Source organism: Lepidochelys kempii, chromosome 17, assembly GCF_965140285.1.
Source record: "Lepidochelys kempii isolate rLepKem1 chromosome 17, rLepKem1.hap1, whole genome shotgun sequence".
NCBI classification, from domain to species: domain Eukaryota; kingdom Metazoa; phylum Chordata; order Testudines; family Cheloniidae; genus Lepidochelys; species Lepidochelys kempii.
Window position 1 is genome coordinate 4,061,489 of NC_136396.1, and position 16,874 is coordinate 4,078,362.

At 53.2% G+C, this 16,874-nt stretch overlaps 1 protein-coding gene across 5 annotated transcripts; it reads left to right on the forward strand.

Annotated features, from left to right (window-relative positions):
* The first annotated feature begins 2,232 nt into the window (after window positions 1-2,232).
* On the forward strand, window positions 2,233-15,444 carry NLE1 (notchless homolog 1). Of its 5 annotated transcripts, none has more exons than XM_073315367.1 (13): window positions 2,233-2,338; window positions 3,287-3,444; window positions 4,127-4,344; window positions 4,559-4,638; window positions 5,276-5,352; window positions 7,950-8,047; window positions 9,450-9,642; window positions 10,503-10,638; window positions 11,024-11,070; window positions 11,282-11,484; window positions 11,806-11,965; window positions 12,162-12,232; window positions 13,118-15,444. In XM_073315367.1, exons 2-13 carry the CDS (start codon window positions 3,289-3,291, stop codon window positions 13,128-13,130), a joined length of 1,452 nt encoding a protein of 483 aa, XP_073171468.1. In that variant the 5' UTR covers window positions 2,233-2,338; window positions 3,287-3,288; the 3' UTR covers window positions 13,131-15,444. The 5 variants fall into 5 exon arrangements, with proteins under 5 accessions (XP_073171468.1, XP_073171467.1, XP_073171469.1 ...); XM_073315366.1 differs by having other exon boundaries at window positions 3,301-3,444; XM_073315368.1 differs by having other exon boundaries at window positions 3,301-3,444; window positions 10,527-10,638.
* Window positions 15,445-16,874: the final 1,430 nt, after the last annotated feature.

The following is a 16,874-nucleotide window of genomic DNA, read 5'->3' on the forward strand; positions in this document are numbered from 1 at the left end:
GTATAATGGGAATAATAGCATTTCCCTACCTCACAGAGGTAGGATGAGGATAGGTACAGTAAAAATTGTGAGGTGCTCCAATACTGTGATAGTAGGGGCCATTTAAGTATCTAGATAGCTATCACTGAACAGTTTTACACACCTGGCAACTTCTTGCAAGCAGGTGCCCTCACAATATGAAACACTAGGGAAATCCACCTCCTTGCCACATAGAAGAATCAAAAAGGGACCATGACGCAGCCGAAAGTGGTGTATCATGCAACACGTGGGCTAATTGGAAGATGTCGGGAAAGAGGGATGGAAATCCAAGCAAGTTCTACCCCGTTCTTCTGAGGGTAGTTGTGGTGCCTAAATAACAGTAATTAGCATCCTTAGGTGGTTAGTAGAATGTGTTCATGTATTTGGCTTTTGCCTCTTTAAGTTCTGTTCCTTCAGAAGTGAAAATAAGTCAGGTGGTGGTCTGGTCTCTGCTTTGCAAAACTTGGAAATGATTCAGCAGGATGGTAGTCTCTTCTGCCGGGAAGGAGCCAGAGCTGGAAATAACAAGGGGGTGGGGGCTGCAGGACTGTGTATAGTGGGGAGCACGGGATTGGAATAGCAGGGTGCCACAGGTCAGGCTTGAGGGGCACTGGTGAGATGTGTAGGGGAAGCCCTCCCAGCACCCTCATATTATGCCCGGTCCCTTCACTGTCGGAAGTCCTACAATTCTGAAATAGGGGGGAGGAAATTAAGTGTGAAATCTTGAGTGGTTACAATTTGCAAACTTGCCTGCGATTTGGGCACTTAGGAGCCTAAATCCCATTGCCTTAAAGTGCTATGTCACATTTGAAAATGAGCCTTAGGTTCCTAAGTCACTTAAGTGCTTTTGAAAATGTTACCAGTATCTCATTGACAAAGTCAATGAAAAGAAATAGCTGTGGGAAGGTCTGACAATAATTTGGATTTTTCTGAGTTTGACAAAGGATCTGATCTTTGTTGTGAGCCAGGAGGGAATGATACTGATCTCCTTTGTGAAGTGCTTTGAGATCAACATGAAAAATGCTACAGAAGCACTAGGTATTAATTTATCAAAGCGGACTCTTTGCTTCCTCCCAAACTATTTAGATGGTTCCTCTTTTTTTAATCTGTCAAAATGCTCTGGAACTAGAATATCAGATTGTACCAATATTTTCTGCAGCTCTCTGCTGAGTCTTTGCTGAGGAGTAACAAGTGATTACCATCAGTATGGTGCGTAATGGAAGAGGGTGGTATGTACCGTCTAAGGCCCTGATCCTGTAACGAGCTCCATGGGAATCAGGTTCTGCCTGCATTGGGTCTTTCTAAAAGATGCTTTAGCTCTCTCAGAAATTATGGACTTGATGCAGAAATTTCGGGGCAGGCTCTCTGGCCTGCGTTCTGCAGGAGGTCAGACTACATGACTACAATAAATCTCTGATTTGAGACCTAAAGGCTCCTGCTCTTTCAGAGGGATGCTGCCAAATTGAGCTAGGCCCCAGAATAGGTTTCATAAAAGCCACGGCTAAGATCTACAAACCCTAGGAGGCAGAGTCTGAGAGAGAGAGGTTTCCATTAAATTACCAAAAGAAATAGGTTTTGGTCTGTATGTTTACAGTGACCTAGTCTTTGACAAGGTTTGTAACCCAGCCATTGCAGATGATCTAAACATGACAGCTGTAGAATGAAGTGAAACTGAGTCACCTCTTTTCCCTGTCCAGCTAAGAGGTGCAAAATACAAAGAAGCAGGGTCACTGTAGAAAAGTACATTGCATTTTTACCAAAACACATGTGAATAAGCTAAGGTGATCTTGGGAACATAGGTGAGGCCATTTGTGGAGTGGTTTAATGCCTGTTAACATGACTGGATCCTTTTAAACACACTAGTTACTACTCATGAAGCTGAAAAACATTTGATGTTTCCCCACTGTCAGAACCCAGATAGATTCCTGTGCCCTCATTTGGTGTGTCTTTCTTTTACAGTCGAGTGGAATAACTAAAATACTCCCATTCTTTTCTCTATTCTCTCTTTTTCCTGACACCTTGCCACCAGATGCTCGGTTTTTAAGGCTGGTTATTTTCTCTCTCCCTCACCCGCACGTTGTTTGTGCAGAAATCTGCCCCGGGAATTTTTTTTTGGTCCTATGTCAGCTTGACCCAGATGTGTGTCCACATCACAGCTGCAATTCCCTTTGTCCAAGGATCGGTTGCTATAGCCTCTCTTCTCCAGCAGGTGGAAGCAGAGCTTCCCGGCCGAGCAGCAGCCCCGGCGCACAGAGATGAGCTCACCATTTCCTCTCCACGTGGGCAGGGCTGCAGTAAACACATGGCTGGGGCTGCCCAGGTGAGTGGGGATTTGCTGGGGCTTGGGGACGGGGGAGGGGGCAGAGGAGGTGTCCCTAACCAAAACCCTTCCAGCAAGAGCTGCTTGCTGGCCCCCCAGGAGAGCCCTGTGGCTGCAAACGAACCCAGAGCAGCCCAGAGGGGGAGCCCTGCCCCATCCCTTCCTTACTTGGGGGAGTCCTAGTTGCTCCTGGGATTGAAGGAGGGCGTCCCTCCCACTGTAAAGCCGGACCGTGGGGTGGTGTTTAAACCCCCCTCCCTCCCGGCTGAGCGTAGGAGAGACCCCGCTGCAGCAGTCTGGGCTGGGAGATTTACCTGGGCAGGTAGCAAGGAGCTGCGGGAGTGAATCAGGCCCTGAGCTTTTTTGGAACCTGCCTCCCCAGCCCCAGGGAAAGAGTTTGTGGCAGGAGGGGGTTGTGCTACAGATGGGAAGCGTTGTGGCCGAATGATCTGAGCTTTGGGGTTACTCGGGCAAAGGAGCCCAAGCCAGTGTGTCCCAGTAATGCATGGGGATGGTTGCGGGTGCTGACATGGTGCCCTTGGAGGAAAGGTCTGGACTCTGGAGCACTGCACTGAGTGGAATTGGGCAGGCTAACAGTGTATCTCAGGTTAACAGGTAGATGGTGGGGCTGGGTGTCAGGCTTCCCGGGTTCTGTACCTGTCTCCGCCAGGCCTTTTGTGTCCATTTCCCAACCTGTAAAATGGGGACAATGGGCGGGGTGGAGGGGGGGGAGGTGTGAGGGCTAATGGCAGGAAAGCATCTAGAGATCCTCTGATGACAGTCCCTGTAGAGATGCAGAGCGTCTGGTCATAGGGAGCTCTCTGGCTGTGGTATACTCAGCAGTGTGTGGGTTTTGCTGGTGCCAATCTCTATCAAAGCTCCCTTTGGCAGCGGTGGGTTTGATTTATAGTCGCGCTGCGCCTGGTGTGGGGCTCACCCCCGATGCAGGAATGTGCTTGCAGGTTGCCACGATGCAAGGGGACGTGGAGAGGCTGCTGATCCTGTTCAAAGATGAGGCTGGCGAGATCCTGGGGTCCCCCTTTGACGTGCCCATCGATATCACGCCCGAGAAGCTGCAGCTGGTCTGCAACGCGCTGCTCCAGAAGGTACTTCCCAAGGAGCCTGTGCCCCCCCCACTGCTCTAAGGGGGGGGCAGCAAACTGCGGGTATCCACAGGCTTCGTCCCAGCCCCATCTGGGGAGTGGGACTGCACGGAGGGATGGGGCTTCTCTTGGCAGTGCTGAGTGTGTTGGGATGCTGAGTGTGTTGGGAACCACTCCTGTTGGGCCAAGGCTCCAGGGGTGCTAACCCAGCAGGATCCAGACCAGCAAGGCTCCAGGGGTGCTAACTCAGCAAGATCCAGACCGGGTGGCCAGGACTGCCGCGTCAGACAGTTGTGGGAAAGTGAGAGATGAGCAATGGGATTTCTGCTGCCACGCCCACGGCTCTGGTCCTCCTGTATAGACGCCATTCATAGCACTGCCTGGGCCTGCTCTGCCCAGGACTCTGACCCCAGGACTCCCTGGATGCTCAGGGATTGGCACAGAGAGGGACTGAGGCGGGGTCTTTCCCATCTGCCCCAGGGCAGATCTGTCAACCACTGCCTCAATTCTGAGCTAGTACATCTTCCCCAGCTTGCTGCTGCCCTGTGAAGGGGTAACGGGAAGCACACGGGATCCCAAACTGTTTTCCTATGGCGGGGCAGGGGGGACAGGGAACAGGAGGGCTGTATGAGCCAGTCCTGCCTAAATCTGCCCCAAGTTAGTGCTTCTGCCTCTTTTCATACAGGAGGAGCCGCTGCCCTTGGCCTTCTACGTCCACGATGCTGAAATCGTCACGTCGCTGGAGAACACCCTGGCGGGGCAGGTGGTGGAGACGGAGAGAGTCCTTGACATCATCTACCAGCCCCAGGCCGTGTTCAAAGTGCGGGCGGTGACGCGATGCACCAGCTCTTTGGAGGGGCACACTGAGGCTGTCATCTCCGTAGCCTTCAGCCCCACCGGAAAGTAAGGGGGGGCAGCAGGAGTGCTGGGGATTCTGGGTGGGGAGGCAGGGCAGCGCCGAATGGCTGGGCTGGCTGGGGACCAGGGCTGCCGAAGTTTATAACGCCCTGGTAATGGGGAGACAGGCTAGGTAGTGGGGTGGGGAGAACGGACCGGGAAGGAGCATCGGCACCGCCTGCCGCCCTGAGCCCAGACAGCCTGTTCCTCACCATCTCAGGTACCTGGCAAGCGGCTCCGGTGATACCACTGTGCGCTTCTGGGACCTCAGCACGGAGACGCCACACTTCACTGCCAAAGGTGGGTGCAGCGGGTGAGGGGGGAATGCATGGGGTGTTCTGAGTCTGTGCCCACCCCTCCCAATAGCCTCTCTGGTCTGCAGAGTGTGGCCCCTGGGTTCCCTGAGTCCCTCCTGCACCAGAGACTATTGATGGCTCTGTTGTAACGCTGATGAGTTCACCGGGTCGCCCCAGCCACTGCCTCCCACCCCCTTTGGGGGAAAGCCACTGAGCTGGGCTCATTGCAGTGACTTGCCTCCCCCTCTCGGTTCCCCCATGTGTGCCGTGTGATCGCGTTCCAAGGCTTGGGGCCTGGTGCCAGCTCGGTGTGAGGAGCACATCGCAGAGTGAGCACCACGGATGGCGTGCAAGCTGCCTCGAGTGTCTCCGGGCCTCGATTCCTGGGCCTGGCTGTTCCCTGCCCTTTGGAAAGGCCTCCCTGGAGGTGCTCTGCGAGTGCCCAGGCCACGGCTCAACAAGAAGAGCATCTGCTCACTGTGGGCCAGCAAAGCGCAGGGAGTCAGACTGGCTGGGACAAGTGCAGGGGAGTCCTGGTCCTTCTCCCCCCCCCTTCCTCCGGACCACAGCTGCCCCTTGAAGACAGGGACAGCTCCAGGATGGGGGGCTCTCCTCACCCCTGCACTCTCTCCCGTTGGCAGGTCACAGGCACTGGGTCCTCAGCATCGCCTGGTCTCCCGATGGCAGGAAGCTCGCCTCAGGGTGCAAAAACAGTCAGGTACTTGTCGGCTTCGGCTCAGCGAGGGGCCGGATTCCTCTGTGTGGGGCCAGACCTGGGGTGTGGGGAAATCTGCCTTGGTGACATCTCGTGGAGAGCCCTCTTCCTCTCTGAGGGAGCCCTCGCCCCCCATCGATGGACTGAAACCAGACTGGGCCAGCACTGGCCTCCCAGGCGATGGGTCTGCTCCTCCTCTGACAGCTGTGGAAGGAGTAACGCGGTTGGGGCTTTGTTCAAACTCGGGCATTGAAGTGGAGAGCAAGAATCCCTGCAGCCTCAAGGGAAATTGGGCATGGCTGGGTTATGATTGATGCGGGGTTGCTCCTGGGATAGTCGTCGCGTCTAGGCCTATGGAACACACCTGCACTTTAGCTACTCTCCCAGGCATTCCCACGGGGCTCAGAGGCACATCCCCGGCCAGGAGATCTGCAGGCTGCTGGGTTCATTGACACGGATTTGCAAAGATCCTTTGAGCAGGCTGGGTTGGCTGGTACATTGTGTCCTGTGCTGCCCCCTGCAGGCAGCTCTCAATGCTGCATGGTTGGGAAACCAGCTCCTGGACATTCCCTTGGTCTAGCTGGGGGGGGAGTACCGGCTGCTGGCACCTGCAGAGCAGTGAATCTCTCTGGAGCCTGATGGCGGGTGTCTTGCTGGTATCACCCCCTCGCCAGTGCAGCTGCTGATTCAACCTAGGTCCTGCTGTGGATTCTGGTGGTGGTTTTGTTATGAACGACAGCAGTGCCTAAAGGCCCCGGCTGCGATCAGGGCCTCACTGTCCTAGAGGCTGGAGAGACCCAGACAGACCTGCCCCACAGTAGGCAGGACAAAGGAAGGGGAAGGGAAGCAGGCCCAGAGACTGGTGGTTTGCTCGAGGTCACCGGCAGAGCTGGGGGTAGAGCCCAGGTCTCCAGAATCCCAGGCTGGTGCCCTACGCCCTAGGCCATGCTGAGCCGGGCTCTGCTGCAGGCTAATGCCATCGGTCTCCAAGGTGGGGGCGTGTGTTTAAACCTGCAAGTAGCAGTGGCATTGAATTCTCTCCTGCACCCGCCAGGGTGTCAGAGCCAACTCCCTGCTTAACGCTCCCCAGGGCTTGTTTTCTGTGTCTGTCACTGGCTCAGCTTCTTCCTGTCTCCGAGCCCGGGAGCTGGGTGAGCGGCATTGAAGCAAGGCCACTCCCCACGGACCTGACATAGTCCTGTACCGCTCTTGCTGCGTTGGTGACCCCGTGGCTAGATCTGGGGCTTGTATCCCGGCAGAAGCACAGGGCAGCCTGTGCTGTACCTTAAAGGGTTGGCTCCTCGTTTGGGAGGCTGCTTGCTTGCTGGGAACGGGCCCCAGGGAAGTAGCTCTTCGCTTGGGGAGCGGCACTCGGACGTGCTTGTGCCTTTTGAATTTGGGTCTAGATGATGTTGCCACCACTGAGAGGTTTTGTTATTTCAGAACCCCAGGCTGAGCTGTCCCTGCTGGAAACTGCTCCTTCAGGGCACAGGGCCTGCCGGGCACCCTCCCAGAGGGGCTTCTCTCCTCAGTGTAGCAAGCTGGGCCTGACTGCGGGTAGCCTTTCTGAGCGGCCGTGCGGGATGGTGGTGTGGTTGAGAAGTGGGCCTGGGACTGAGAGTTCTGTTCCCAGCCTCCCTGTGTGATCTTGGGCAAGTCCTTTCATCTCGCCAGGCCTCAGTTTCCCTTCTGTAAAATGAGTATGATAATCTTTCCTTTCCCTCTCAGGTCTCTTGCTGTGTGTTTATACAGCACCTAGCGCAATGAGGCTCCCGACTCAGCAGGGACCTATAGGCACTGCTGGAGCGCTGCTAACAATGACTCCTAACCCAGTCACCAAAACAACAGCCTCCTTCGTTTGCCTCTGTTCTGAGTCAGCTGGGATTGAACCACGCTAAGAAGAGAGGGATGGACTTCCCCTGGGATCTGTTTAGAGGCATGAGACCAGAGGAGCCTGAGAGCTGCCTGGCCTGCTGGCAGCCTGGAGATGGCCCATTTATACTGTTAACTCTTTGTTAACTAGTTGACAAGCATCTGCAGTAAAGTGCCACTCGGGAGGCAGTTCTGGTTTAAACTAACCCTGTTAGCTGTTCTGCTCCAGTTCCTGGCCTCCCCTGGGTTCTCACTGAGCACATGATTAATGCCTCAGCTCCTTGGAGGAGCATTATTCAGAGGGCAAGAAAAACCCAACAAAAAGCCAGCATGTGTCCCGCCCACAGAGTCCGATAATAACCACCATTTAGCACGTTCTGGCTCTCCCAGCACTCAGCAAGCGTTCAGTAACCCGCTGACACCGGGTGTCGACAGCTGGAGCGGGTTTACGAAAAGAGCTGGATAATTTGATGGCTGATGGTTTTGCAGCAGTGTGGGCTAAGATGGGGGTGAACAAAATCTCCTGCCTCAGGGCGTCACCTGGTGGCTGCAGAGGTTAGGAAAGGAATCCACTCTTCATCCCCCTGCCTGTGCCGAGGTCCATTCTTGGCCTGGAGTATCCGGACTGGAAGGGCAAACCTGCCATTTCCAAATCGAGCTTGACTCTCCCTGGGTTGCACGTTGGGTGGTATCTGTGATCTAGCTGCCTCGCTTGCTCTGTTGTACAGATATTTCTCTGGGACCCAGACACAGGGAATCAGATTGGCAGGGTGCTCGCCGGACACTCCAAATGGATCACGTGGCTGTGTTGGGAACCACTCCACATGTAAGTGACCTTCTGGCTGGCCAGCCTCCTTGCTTTGCCAGTGGGGAGAGGCCTGCCGCTTGCCTTGGTGATGGCAGAGTAAGTGTGTACAGAGTGAGGCTGAAAAGCAGCCAGTGAATTGGGCACCAGGCTGGGAGCCAGGAGACCCAAGTTCTAGTCCCAGTTCTGCCACCAACCTGTGATGGGACCTTGGGCTTTGCACAGCACTCTCATGTCTCCGTTTCCCCTGCTGTATAATGGGGATAGTGATGCTAGCTCTCCTTTCTGAAGAGCTTTGAGAGCGATGGATAAAAGGCTTGGGTAAGTTTTAGTCGCCTTTGCTTTACGTTTTCAAAGCACTGTGCAAATGTTACCCCAGCCTCGTTCCTGGGAGGTGAGGCTGTGCTACCTCCATCTCCCACGGGGGAGAGCGCGGGGAGCTGGGAATGGCTTACCCAGAGCTGCACAGACAGTTGTAGTTAGAGCTGGGATTAGCACCCAGGTGTTCCTGGCTCCCTGTCCTGTGTGCCAATCACTAGCCCACCCGTTCTCCCACACAGATTCCTCCAGTGAAAGCGGCCCCTAGGGAAAAGTGGCTGGGGATGGCTAAGGCTGCGAGTGTCTCCCTTTGTCGGTTCCCTGGAGTGTAACAAGCAGCCAGATGTGCTCTTCCCCAGCACCCCTCAGCAGGAGTTCGAAGGGGGAAAGCTGCAGTCCGCATGGTGTCTGGGCCTCATGCACCCTGCCCATGCTGACTGCTCTGCCCATGCCCCCTGCATCCCCAGCCACCTCCGCCATCTGGTTTATTTCTTCTGCAGGCTGATGAACCACACAAGCTCTTTATTCCCTCCATCTGATAAAGCTCCACCTCAGAGAGAGGCGGGGGGTGGAGGTGGGGGAAGCTGTAGACGATGATGGAAGAGGTTATAAAAATTAAAAATAGCCCCCATGGAGCAGAGCCCTGCAAATTGAATTCCCGAGTAGGAAATCCCAGCGATTTGGAAACATTTAACTGGATTAACGAAAACTGGTTATAAAAGGAGGAGCGGGGGATGGGGAGGAGGTGGAGGATTCTGCCTGTGCTCTGGAGAACTCAGGATCTGTGTCTCCAGCCAGCCAGGCTCCTCACTCCACTCCTGCAGAGAGGGATGAGCAGCATTTCCACTGCCTTGCGCTCCAGGCGCTGCCAGTCCTCTCCTTGATTAGCGCGTGCAGTGACCATGCTACAGGCTTGGTGCCAGCTGTTGACCAGCCTGCCCCTTCTTAGCTTGAGAGCGGAGGTCAAATGTGCAAGTTGCCTTTTTGTAAGGATGCCCTTAACTCTTCTCCAGCTACGGAGCTGATGCACACCCAGTTGATGCAGGGGAAGAGGAGGCCAGATTTGCTGTCCTGCGCCTTCACTGGCTTCCAATTTTCCTTCCAGAAATCCCGAGAGCCGCTACTTGGCCAGCGCCTCCAAGGACTGTAGCATCCGCATCTGGGACACCATTGCGGGCCGGTGCGATAAGATCCTCACCGGGCACACGCAGTCGGTCACGTGCGTGAAGTGGGGTGGAGACGGCCTGCTCTTCTCCTCCTCCCAGGACAGAACCATCAAGGTCTGGAGAGGCCAGGATGTAAGTGTGGCAGCCTGGCGTGTGTGGACTTTGACACCAAGAGCCTGGGCAGGAAGGTAGCTCAAATAAAATGATGCTTCAGACCTTAATTGTTGTTCCCAAAAGCTGGAAATAACCAAGTCGTCGCCCATCCTGGCCTTGCATTGCCTCCTGGCTTTAGCCGCATGTGCTCGCTTTCCGGGCAGAGGCAGTACACCCCTTTGGCAGATATAAGGAACCGCGATGATTGTTTCCAGTGGGAATCTTGTCTGCTCCTTGGCCAAAGGAATTGGGTGGTTGTGTGGGGTGAAGATCCTTGGAGCTGCTTTAGAAACAGGAACTCTCCTGGATAAATGACAGCCTGGCAGAAATGGGTTTGGCGCTGCTTGTTGGCAGGAGGGGGAGTGTGTTTTCCCTGTGGGTTGTGGTACTTGGTAACGTATGCTGGAGCCATCAGCAAGGAGAATGCAGAGTTGGCCACCCTTGACTTCACGTCTTGGGCCCTGTCCGTCAGGAATGACATTGAGAGACAGCACAGCCTTGATCAAAGGTGGGACGGAGAGCCAGGAGTTCCTATATTCTTATCTTGGTGCTACCCGTGCCCGATTGAAGGTTGGGCTGGGACATACCATGGCCTGACCCCAGCAGTGCCAATAACTGATTGAAAGTGGGGCTGGGAGCTGGAACGTCTCTTGGTCTGACCCTCATGCTGCCTGTAGCTGATTGAAGATGGGGCCAGGAGCTGGGACGTCCCATGGTCTGACCCTGGCCCTGTCCATAACTGATGGAAGGTGTAGCCGGGAGGTCCTGTGGTCTAATCCTCGCACTGCTGCTGCCTCCCTGTGAGTCCCTTTCTAAGCAGGCAGCCTTTTTGCTTTCAGGGAATTCTCTGCCGCACTCTGCAGGGCCACGGGCACTGGGTGAACACCATGGCTCTAAGCACCGACTACGTTCTCCGCACAGGGGCCTTTGAACCTGCAGAAGCCTCTGTCAACCCGCAAGACGTGAGCGGCACCCGTAAGAGCATTAAGTACATTGCAGGCTGGAGAGGAACAGTGGGAGGAGGTAGCGTGGCCTAGTGGGTAGGCACATCACTAAGAGTCAGAAGACCTGGCTTCTGTGCCAAGGTCACATTGGGGAGCTGGGTCCCCTCCGTTTCTCTGTCTAGAAAATAAAACCGTGAACGCCACAGATTGGGAATGCTACACAAGCACTGCATTTTGTTGGTAAAAGTGTGACCCTCTGAAGAGGACATTGTTTTAAACCCCTCAAAATGTCCCTGTCAAAATCCTTCTTGAGTCACAAATCTGGAGAGAGAAGACATCTTAGATCCTGCCTTTAGAGATGTTACATGTTTCCTTTAACCTCCCGATCGCTAATCTCCCTTCTCTCCTGCACACAGTGGCAGAACTTAAAGAGAAGGCGCAGCACAGGTACGACCAAGTCAGGGTAAGTTTCCGTTAAGAAATGCCCCCCTCTCCCCCCCGTGCCAGGCTTCCTACCATTGTTGCTGAAAAAAAAATGAATAAATGAATCTCCGTGACTTGCTAAAGATTTCCTCCAGTTTGTCTGCATCAGGTTTGCATCTGAGCTTTGAAAGGCTCAGTCTGTGTGAGCCGAGGCTCGGTGTTGGGGTGTGCTGATGGTTTGTTTATTGCAGGGGCAGGGACCGGAAAGGTTAGTGTCTGGATCAGATGACTTTACGCTCTTTCTGTGGGCCCCAGCAGAGGACAAGAAGGCGCTGGAGAGAATGACAGGCCACCAGGCATTGATCAACCAAGTGCTCTTCTCCCCAGACACCCGGATAATAGCCAGTGCTTCTTTTGACAAGTCCATCAAGCTCTGGGACGGCAGGACGGGAAAGTAGGTTCTCTCGTTCTAGGACAGACGCGATGTTTGCAGTTCGCTCCATGCAGTAACACAGAAGGAAATGCGCCTGTCTCCCTGCCATGGCTGAGTCAGGACCTTCCCCTCTGCAGCCTTGCACACGCACACACACAGTCATTACCTTTTGCTTTTGCGGTTGTGCACCTAGTGATTAGAGCAGGGCCCTCGGACTCTGGGCTCCTGGTTCCCTGCTGCACCACTGACTAACTGGGACCTTGGGCATGTCCCTTTATTTCTCCGATTCAGAGCATGCACGTGTGTCTGAAGCCCTTCCTCACCCCTTCCCCTCTCTGTCAGATACCTCACCTCCCTGAGAGGGCACGTCTCCGCGGTCTACCAGATTGCCTGGTCGGCAGACAGCCGTCTGCTGGTGAGCGGGAGCAGTGACAGCACGCTGAAGGTGTGGGATGCCAAGACGAGGAAGCTGGCCATTGATCTCCCCGGCCACGCAGACGAGGTAGGATGCCGTTGGCCAAGGGGCTCACACTAACCCGCCCTGGAGAGGGCAGAGGGCTCTCAAACACTGTGGCCACCCCCAGTGTCTCTGAACAGTTGGGGAGTGTCTTCTGCCAGGGGCCTGAGGTTCTTCCCTGCCACCGGGGCTGCATGGCCCTAAAGGAGTGACGGGAGTTCCTCTCTCTCTTTGTTGGTAGGTGTTTGCGGTGGATTGGAGCCCAGACGGACAGCGAGTAGCCAGCGGAGGGAAAGATAAGTGTTTAAGGATGTAAGTATCCCCTGGGACCTGTCCCCCAAGAAGAAGAGCATGGCTTCCGTGCACTCTGTATATTAACGCGGCCTGCAAAGGAATGTACTGAGGAGCACGTTCTGTATACAGAGCCACTGGGCCCACCGTCCCCCTCTCGCCTCACCTGACAAGCTGGCCTTTTGTTATGATTAGTCCTGTAGGAGCCCCAACTGAGTTTGGGGCACCCTCCTGTGAGGTGCTGCACAAACCCAAAGAGGTTAGAGTCTAAATACAGTCAGGTCTTTGGGTTCTCGGTTAATTCTGCACAGTGAAACCATTCGGCTCTACTCCTGCCTTTCTGCAGAGCTTGCATTCCATTCAGCTCTGATACACCCGCTCTCTGGTGCCTGGGGACCTTCGCTTGCGTTGGTCTCCTGCCCCAGGCTGAGCCTCTCGCGGCTCTCAGGGAAAGCTGACCTGAGCAGAACACCCAGAACCCTTTTTCCCCCCTTAGAAAGAGATTTTCCCTTGCAGATTCTGGGCCGCTGGGCCAAATTCCAGATTGATTGGCACCCTGTGCCTAGCTACCCCAGCAAGGAGCCACTCCCCAAGGTGGAGGGATAGACATGCATGGGTGGAGGCATAGACAGCAGAATTTAGCTGTCACTGTTGTGCTCGCAGTTGGCCAGCGTTGGGGAAGGGACACCAGAGCAATCCGTCTCAGATCCTCTTTCCACCCTTGTTCTCCCCCCTCAGACCTGTGCATACAGGGACTTGCCCGTGATCCAGTGGCCAGTTAACTGCGCTCACCGTATGAATCTAGTGCAAAGTGCCTCGCTGTGCCATTCTGCCGTCTGTGGCGGACGGTGCAAAAGCCGGAGCTGATGCTGTGCTGGTGACACCCAATGTCCCTTTCATTTGCAGATGGAGACGATAGGAGCAGTGAAGAGAACCCGCCAGTTCTAACTGGCCCTGTCAGTATGGCCGGGCCTGGCAGCTAACTAGCTCAGCGTGGACTGTGGTGTTCCGCTTCTTACACACCACACTAGCTGTCCCTAATTAATTTCTGTGAAGGGAGATTGTAATTCAGATTTAATGTGAACCAAAGAACTTGCCCTACTGCATCCAGATGATTTTGTCTGCAACCATGAGTACCCTGGACCTCCACTAGTTCCGATTCAGCCTGGTTTCTGTCGAAATGACTGCAGCCTGTACTCTCTGGCAGGGAGAGTGAAGAGGGGGGGTGGGGGTCTGGTCATGCTTTTTGCCTTCCTTGCAAATGGAGCCTGCAGGGGCTAAAGCTTTTAGTGGGGACAGAAAAGCATGTCCTTTCCTGACCTCCGGAGAGAGAATGGGGAAAACCATCACACTGTTACCTTGCAAAATTCTACTCACCCGTTTTGCCTGGGGCAAAGAACTGTTTAACCGGTATGTAAGAGAGCCTTGGCCGCCTTTGTTATTCAGGTGAGGGGAGCAAGGTGGCTTTGCCCCTGGGCTGGTAAACTTTCCCCTTGCATATTGTTCACTCTGTTGGCAATAGCCCAACCCGCCTTAGGCTAAGGAGCCCAATTCTGCTTGGCTGTTTGTTCTGAACTAGGGCAGGAGGGGGAGCAGGCGTGAAATGAAAACTGGTGCAGACGCTGTGTCGAGTTTCCAGGTCTCAGTTGGTCTTTGAATTGCGGAGAAGTGAGCACGCATGCCTGAGTGAATCTGTGACCCCTCCCTGTTCCGTGCACATTGCCTGGCTCGGGTGCACCGTGCACTAGGAAGGATGGCGTATGAGGCTGCTATTGTGTCTCTTGTGTCCTGTTGCAGGTTGTCTGTAGGGTTGAGGTTGTCTCTAAAGGCTGTTCCTGTGCCTTTGAAGTCAATGGTAAAACTCCCCTTGACTTCCATGGTGCAGAACTGGTCCCTTACTGAGTTTATCTAGTACATTTCCTGTGTCAGGTGGGTGCAGGGAGCTGTGTCACTTGTCCTATTTCAAAATCCTGTGTGTTAATATTTGTTAAGTTGTTCTTAGCCAACATGGAGCAGGGTGTAAGTTAATGCAGCCCAACATTTTGGGAGGCAGGTCAACCTGGATTTAACTTTTACTTCCAAGGAAGTTTAAGAAGAGAGCAAGTCCAAATATGATTAATAAGGAACAGATAGAATAATGTCAAGTTCTCTGTCACAATTGCAATAAATTTACGTTAAAGACCAAAGCGCGCTCCTTTGTTGTGGGTTGTGCTGGATGTTCAGCAAACAGTTGTTCGGGGTTTTTTTTCAGTCTCTGTACTAAACTTTAGCGTTGTTGATTGATCCTGGCTTGGGGGTTGCTGTGCAAGCCTAACACGGTGTGGAGAATGCCAACAATGGGCTTGTAAAGGGAAAGGAAGAGGAAGAGGGTCCAGTGATGAGGGGTGTAGCCTCAGACTTGGGAGACATGAGTTCAAGTCCCTGAGCTCCCACAGGCTTTCCCTCTGACGTTGGGCAAGTCATTTAGGGCTTGTCTACACTGCCACTTACAGCGCTGCAACTTTCCTCGCTCAGGGGTGTGAAAAAACACCCCCCTGAGCAATGCACAGTTGAGCGCTGTAACGTGCCAGTGTAGACAGTGCCCCAGCACTGGAGCCGCGACTACTCAGCCCCGTTAAAGCGCCGCCATCTCTGCCCCCCCTCGGGAAGCACAAATGCTAGAGGAGCAGACAGCTAGTGTGAGTTCCTGACCTTCCAGGGGGTAGTGGAGCTCAGACTCCCAGCCGCGCAGCAGCAGGCTCTGGCCATGGGCTCCGGCTGTGTGGCGGAAGATTCCAGTCGCAGGGCCCAGCGGGCTCCATCCCCCAGTCCCTCACCCATCCACCCTATCACTTCTGGCCCCCGCTGCTTTCCTACCCACCCCCCCATCCGACCAAGGCTTAACCTGGCTTGTCAGGCCTGAGTAAGTCTGCTTCTGTGAAAAGTGATATTTGTATGTTTGTTAATATCACTTTTCACTGCCTCCCATCTAGCTAGCAAGTCTGCTGCTCTGAAAAGTGTTATTAACAAACATACACTTTTCACAGAAGCAGACTTACTAGCTAGCAAGTCTTTAAAAAAACCCCAATCCCCAAAAAGCAGAAGAAACAACAACAAAAGAGAAGAACAAGCGAAGCACCGTATTTGTGTTTCTATTCTGTATAGGTCCAGTAAAGAATAGACATAACTGTTATTTTTATTATTGAATCTGCAAAGAAAAAAAACCCTATATAAATAAATTACTATGATTTGGACATGTGCATGTGCATATTTATTTGTTTTTCCTAAAATTAATTATTTCAGAAAAAATTGTCTGATGGCCGCACTCTAATAACCTGAAATAACCAGCCTAGACCTATAGGTAAAGGGGTAATAAGGCCAATATTGCTCAGCTGGAAAGGACTCTGCTGTAGTACATCGGGAGACTCAGAACCTAATGGAGCCTGAGGCATTCTGTGTCAAAGATGCCTTTACAACAGCTGTCCCCTACACACCTTGTTCCCAGCCTCCATTCAGTGCGGCTTAGCACCTACCTAAGTTAAATATCTATGCCAAAGGAGGTTTTTCTGTACAGATTGTTTCCACGTGTCATAGCCCGTCTCCCTCTGGTTACTGACCGAACCCAAATCACCATGCTGTGGAGAGTGAGAATGCCACAAAGCTGGTTTAGTTAGAGCCGTGGGGCTTCGTAATGGTGCTCGTTGGTCCCACTCGGGCTCATGAAGTGCTGTAATTTCTCATGGCTTGCTCATCCCAGGGTTGTGGGCCTGCATTCATGAACAGCAAGTCCAATACAGAACATTCAGTTCTTGCTTGTCATGAATAGATCCTCTCGTTGCCTATTTATTCTTTTGCTGATGCTACGCAGAATGTTGTAGTTTTATAGACTCCTCCGAGCAGGATACTTCTCATCCCTGCATGCTGCACTGTTAGCATGGTCTGGGTAATCTAATTTCAGCTGTTGAATGGAAGATAGAGACCAGGATTCATTGTTCCAGAAATGACCACAGCCTATCGGCTCTTCAGAAACGGTAAGCACAACAGAAAGTTGGAACAGAAAGTTACTGCTCTCCAATCACTATTCCTCTTTTAATATCTCCCACTCTGTGAATCAGCTCAACCGGCATATCTTCACCAGATCTTTAGGGAAGAACGCAATATCCTGTACACACACGGCTTTATTAATACACTTCCTCTACTCGCCTCTTACTGAATTTTAAGGCTGTGCGTCCATCTGCACAAGGGAAGCAACCCACACTTTGTTGAGGTGACAGTTGTGGAAGAAGGCAGGGTGGTTCTAAGTTGCAGCTAAGAATGCTGTCCTTCAGTCGCTCTCCTCCTTGGGAAGGAGGAAAACAGAAGCACAAAGGTGAATGAAAAGGGAACTCCCAGCCGTCAGCCCCCCAGACGTGTCTATAGCCTTATTTTTAATATAACTGCTTAGGATGGAGGAGGAAAAACCTAAAAGAGACTTAGCTGTTATTTAAGGCTTTGTGTGTTCAAAGAAGCTAATCCACCCTCCAACTTTTCCTAGGTAAGTGGTGGTATCCTCATTTTACAGATGGGGAAACTGAGGTACAGAGCGATGACAATGCCACAGCTTGTCAGAGCAAGGATTAGAACTTGTGGTTTTCACTTCCAGCTGTCTGTCCAGATCCTCCAGAGGATCAGCTCATGCATCTCC

Coding starts and splice junctions, on each gene's coding strand:
- NLE1 (XM_073315366.1), top strand. Junction 3,445..4,126: donor GCAACGCGCTGCTCCAGAAG/GTACTTCCCAAG, acceptor CTTTTCATACAG/GAGGAGCCGCTGCCCTTGGC. Junction 11,966..12,161: donor TCCCCGGCCACGCAGACGAG/GTAGGATGCCGT, acceptor CTTTGTTGGTAG/GTGTTTGCGGTGGATTGGAG.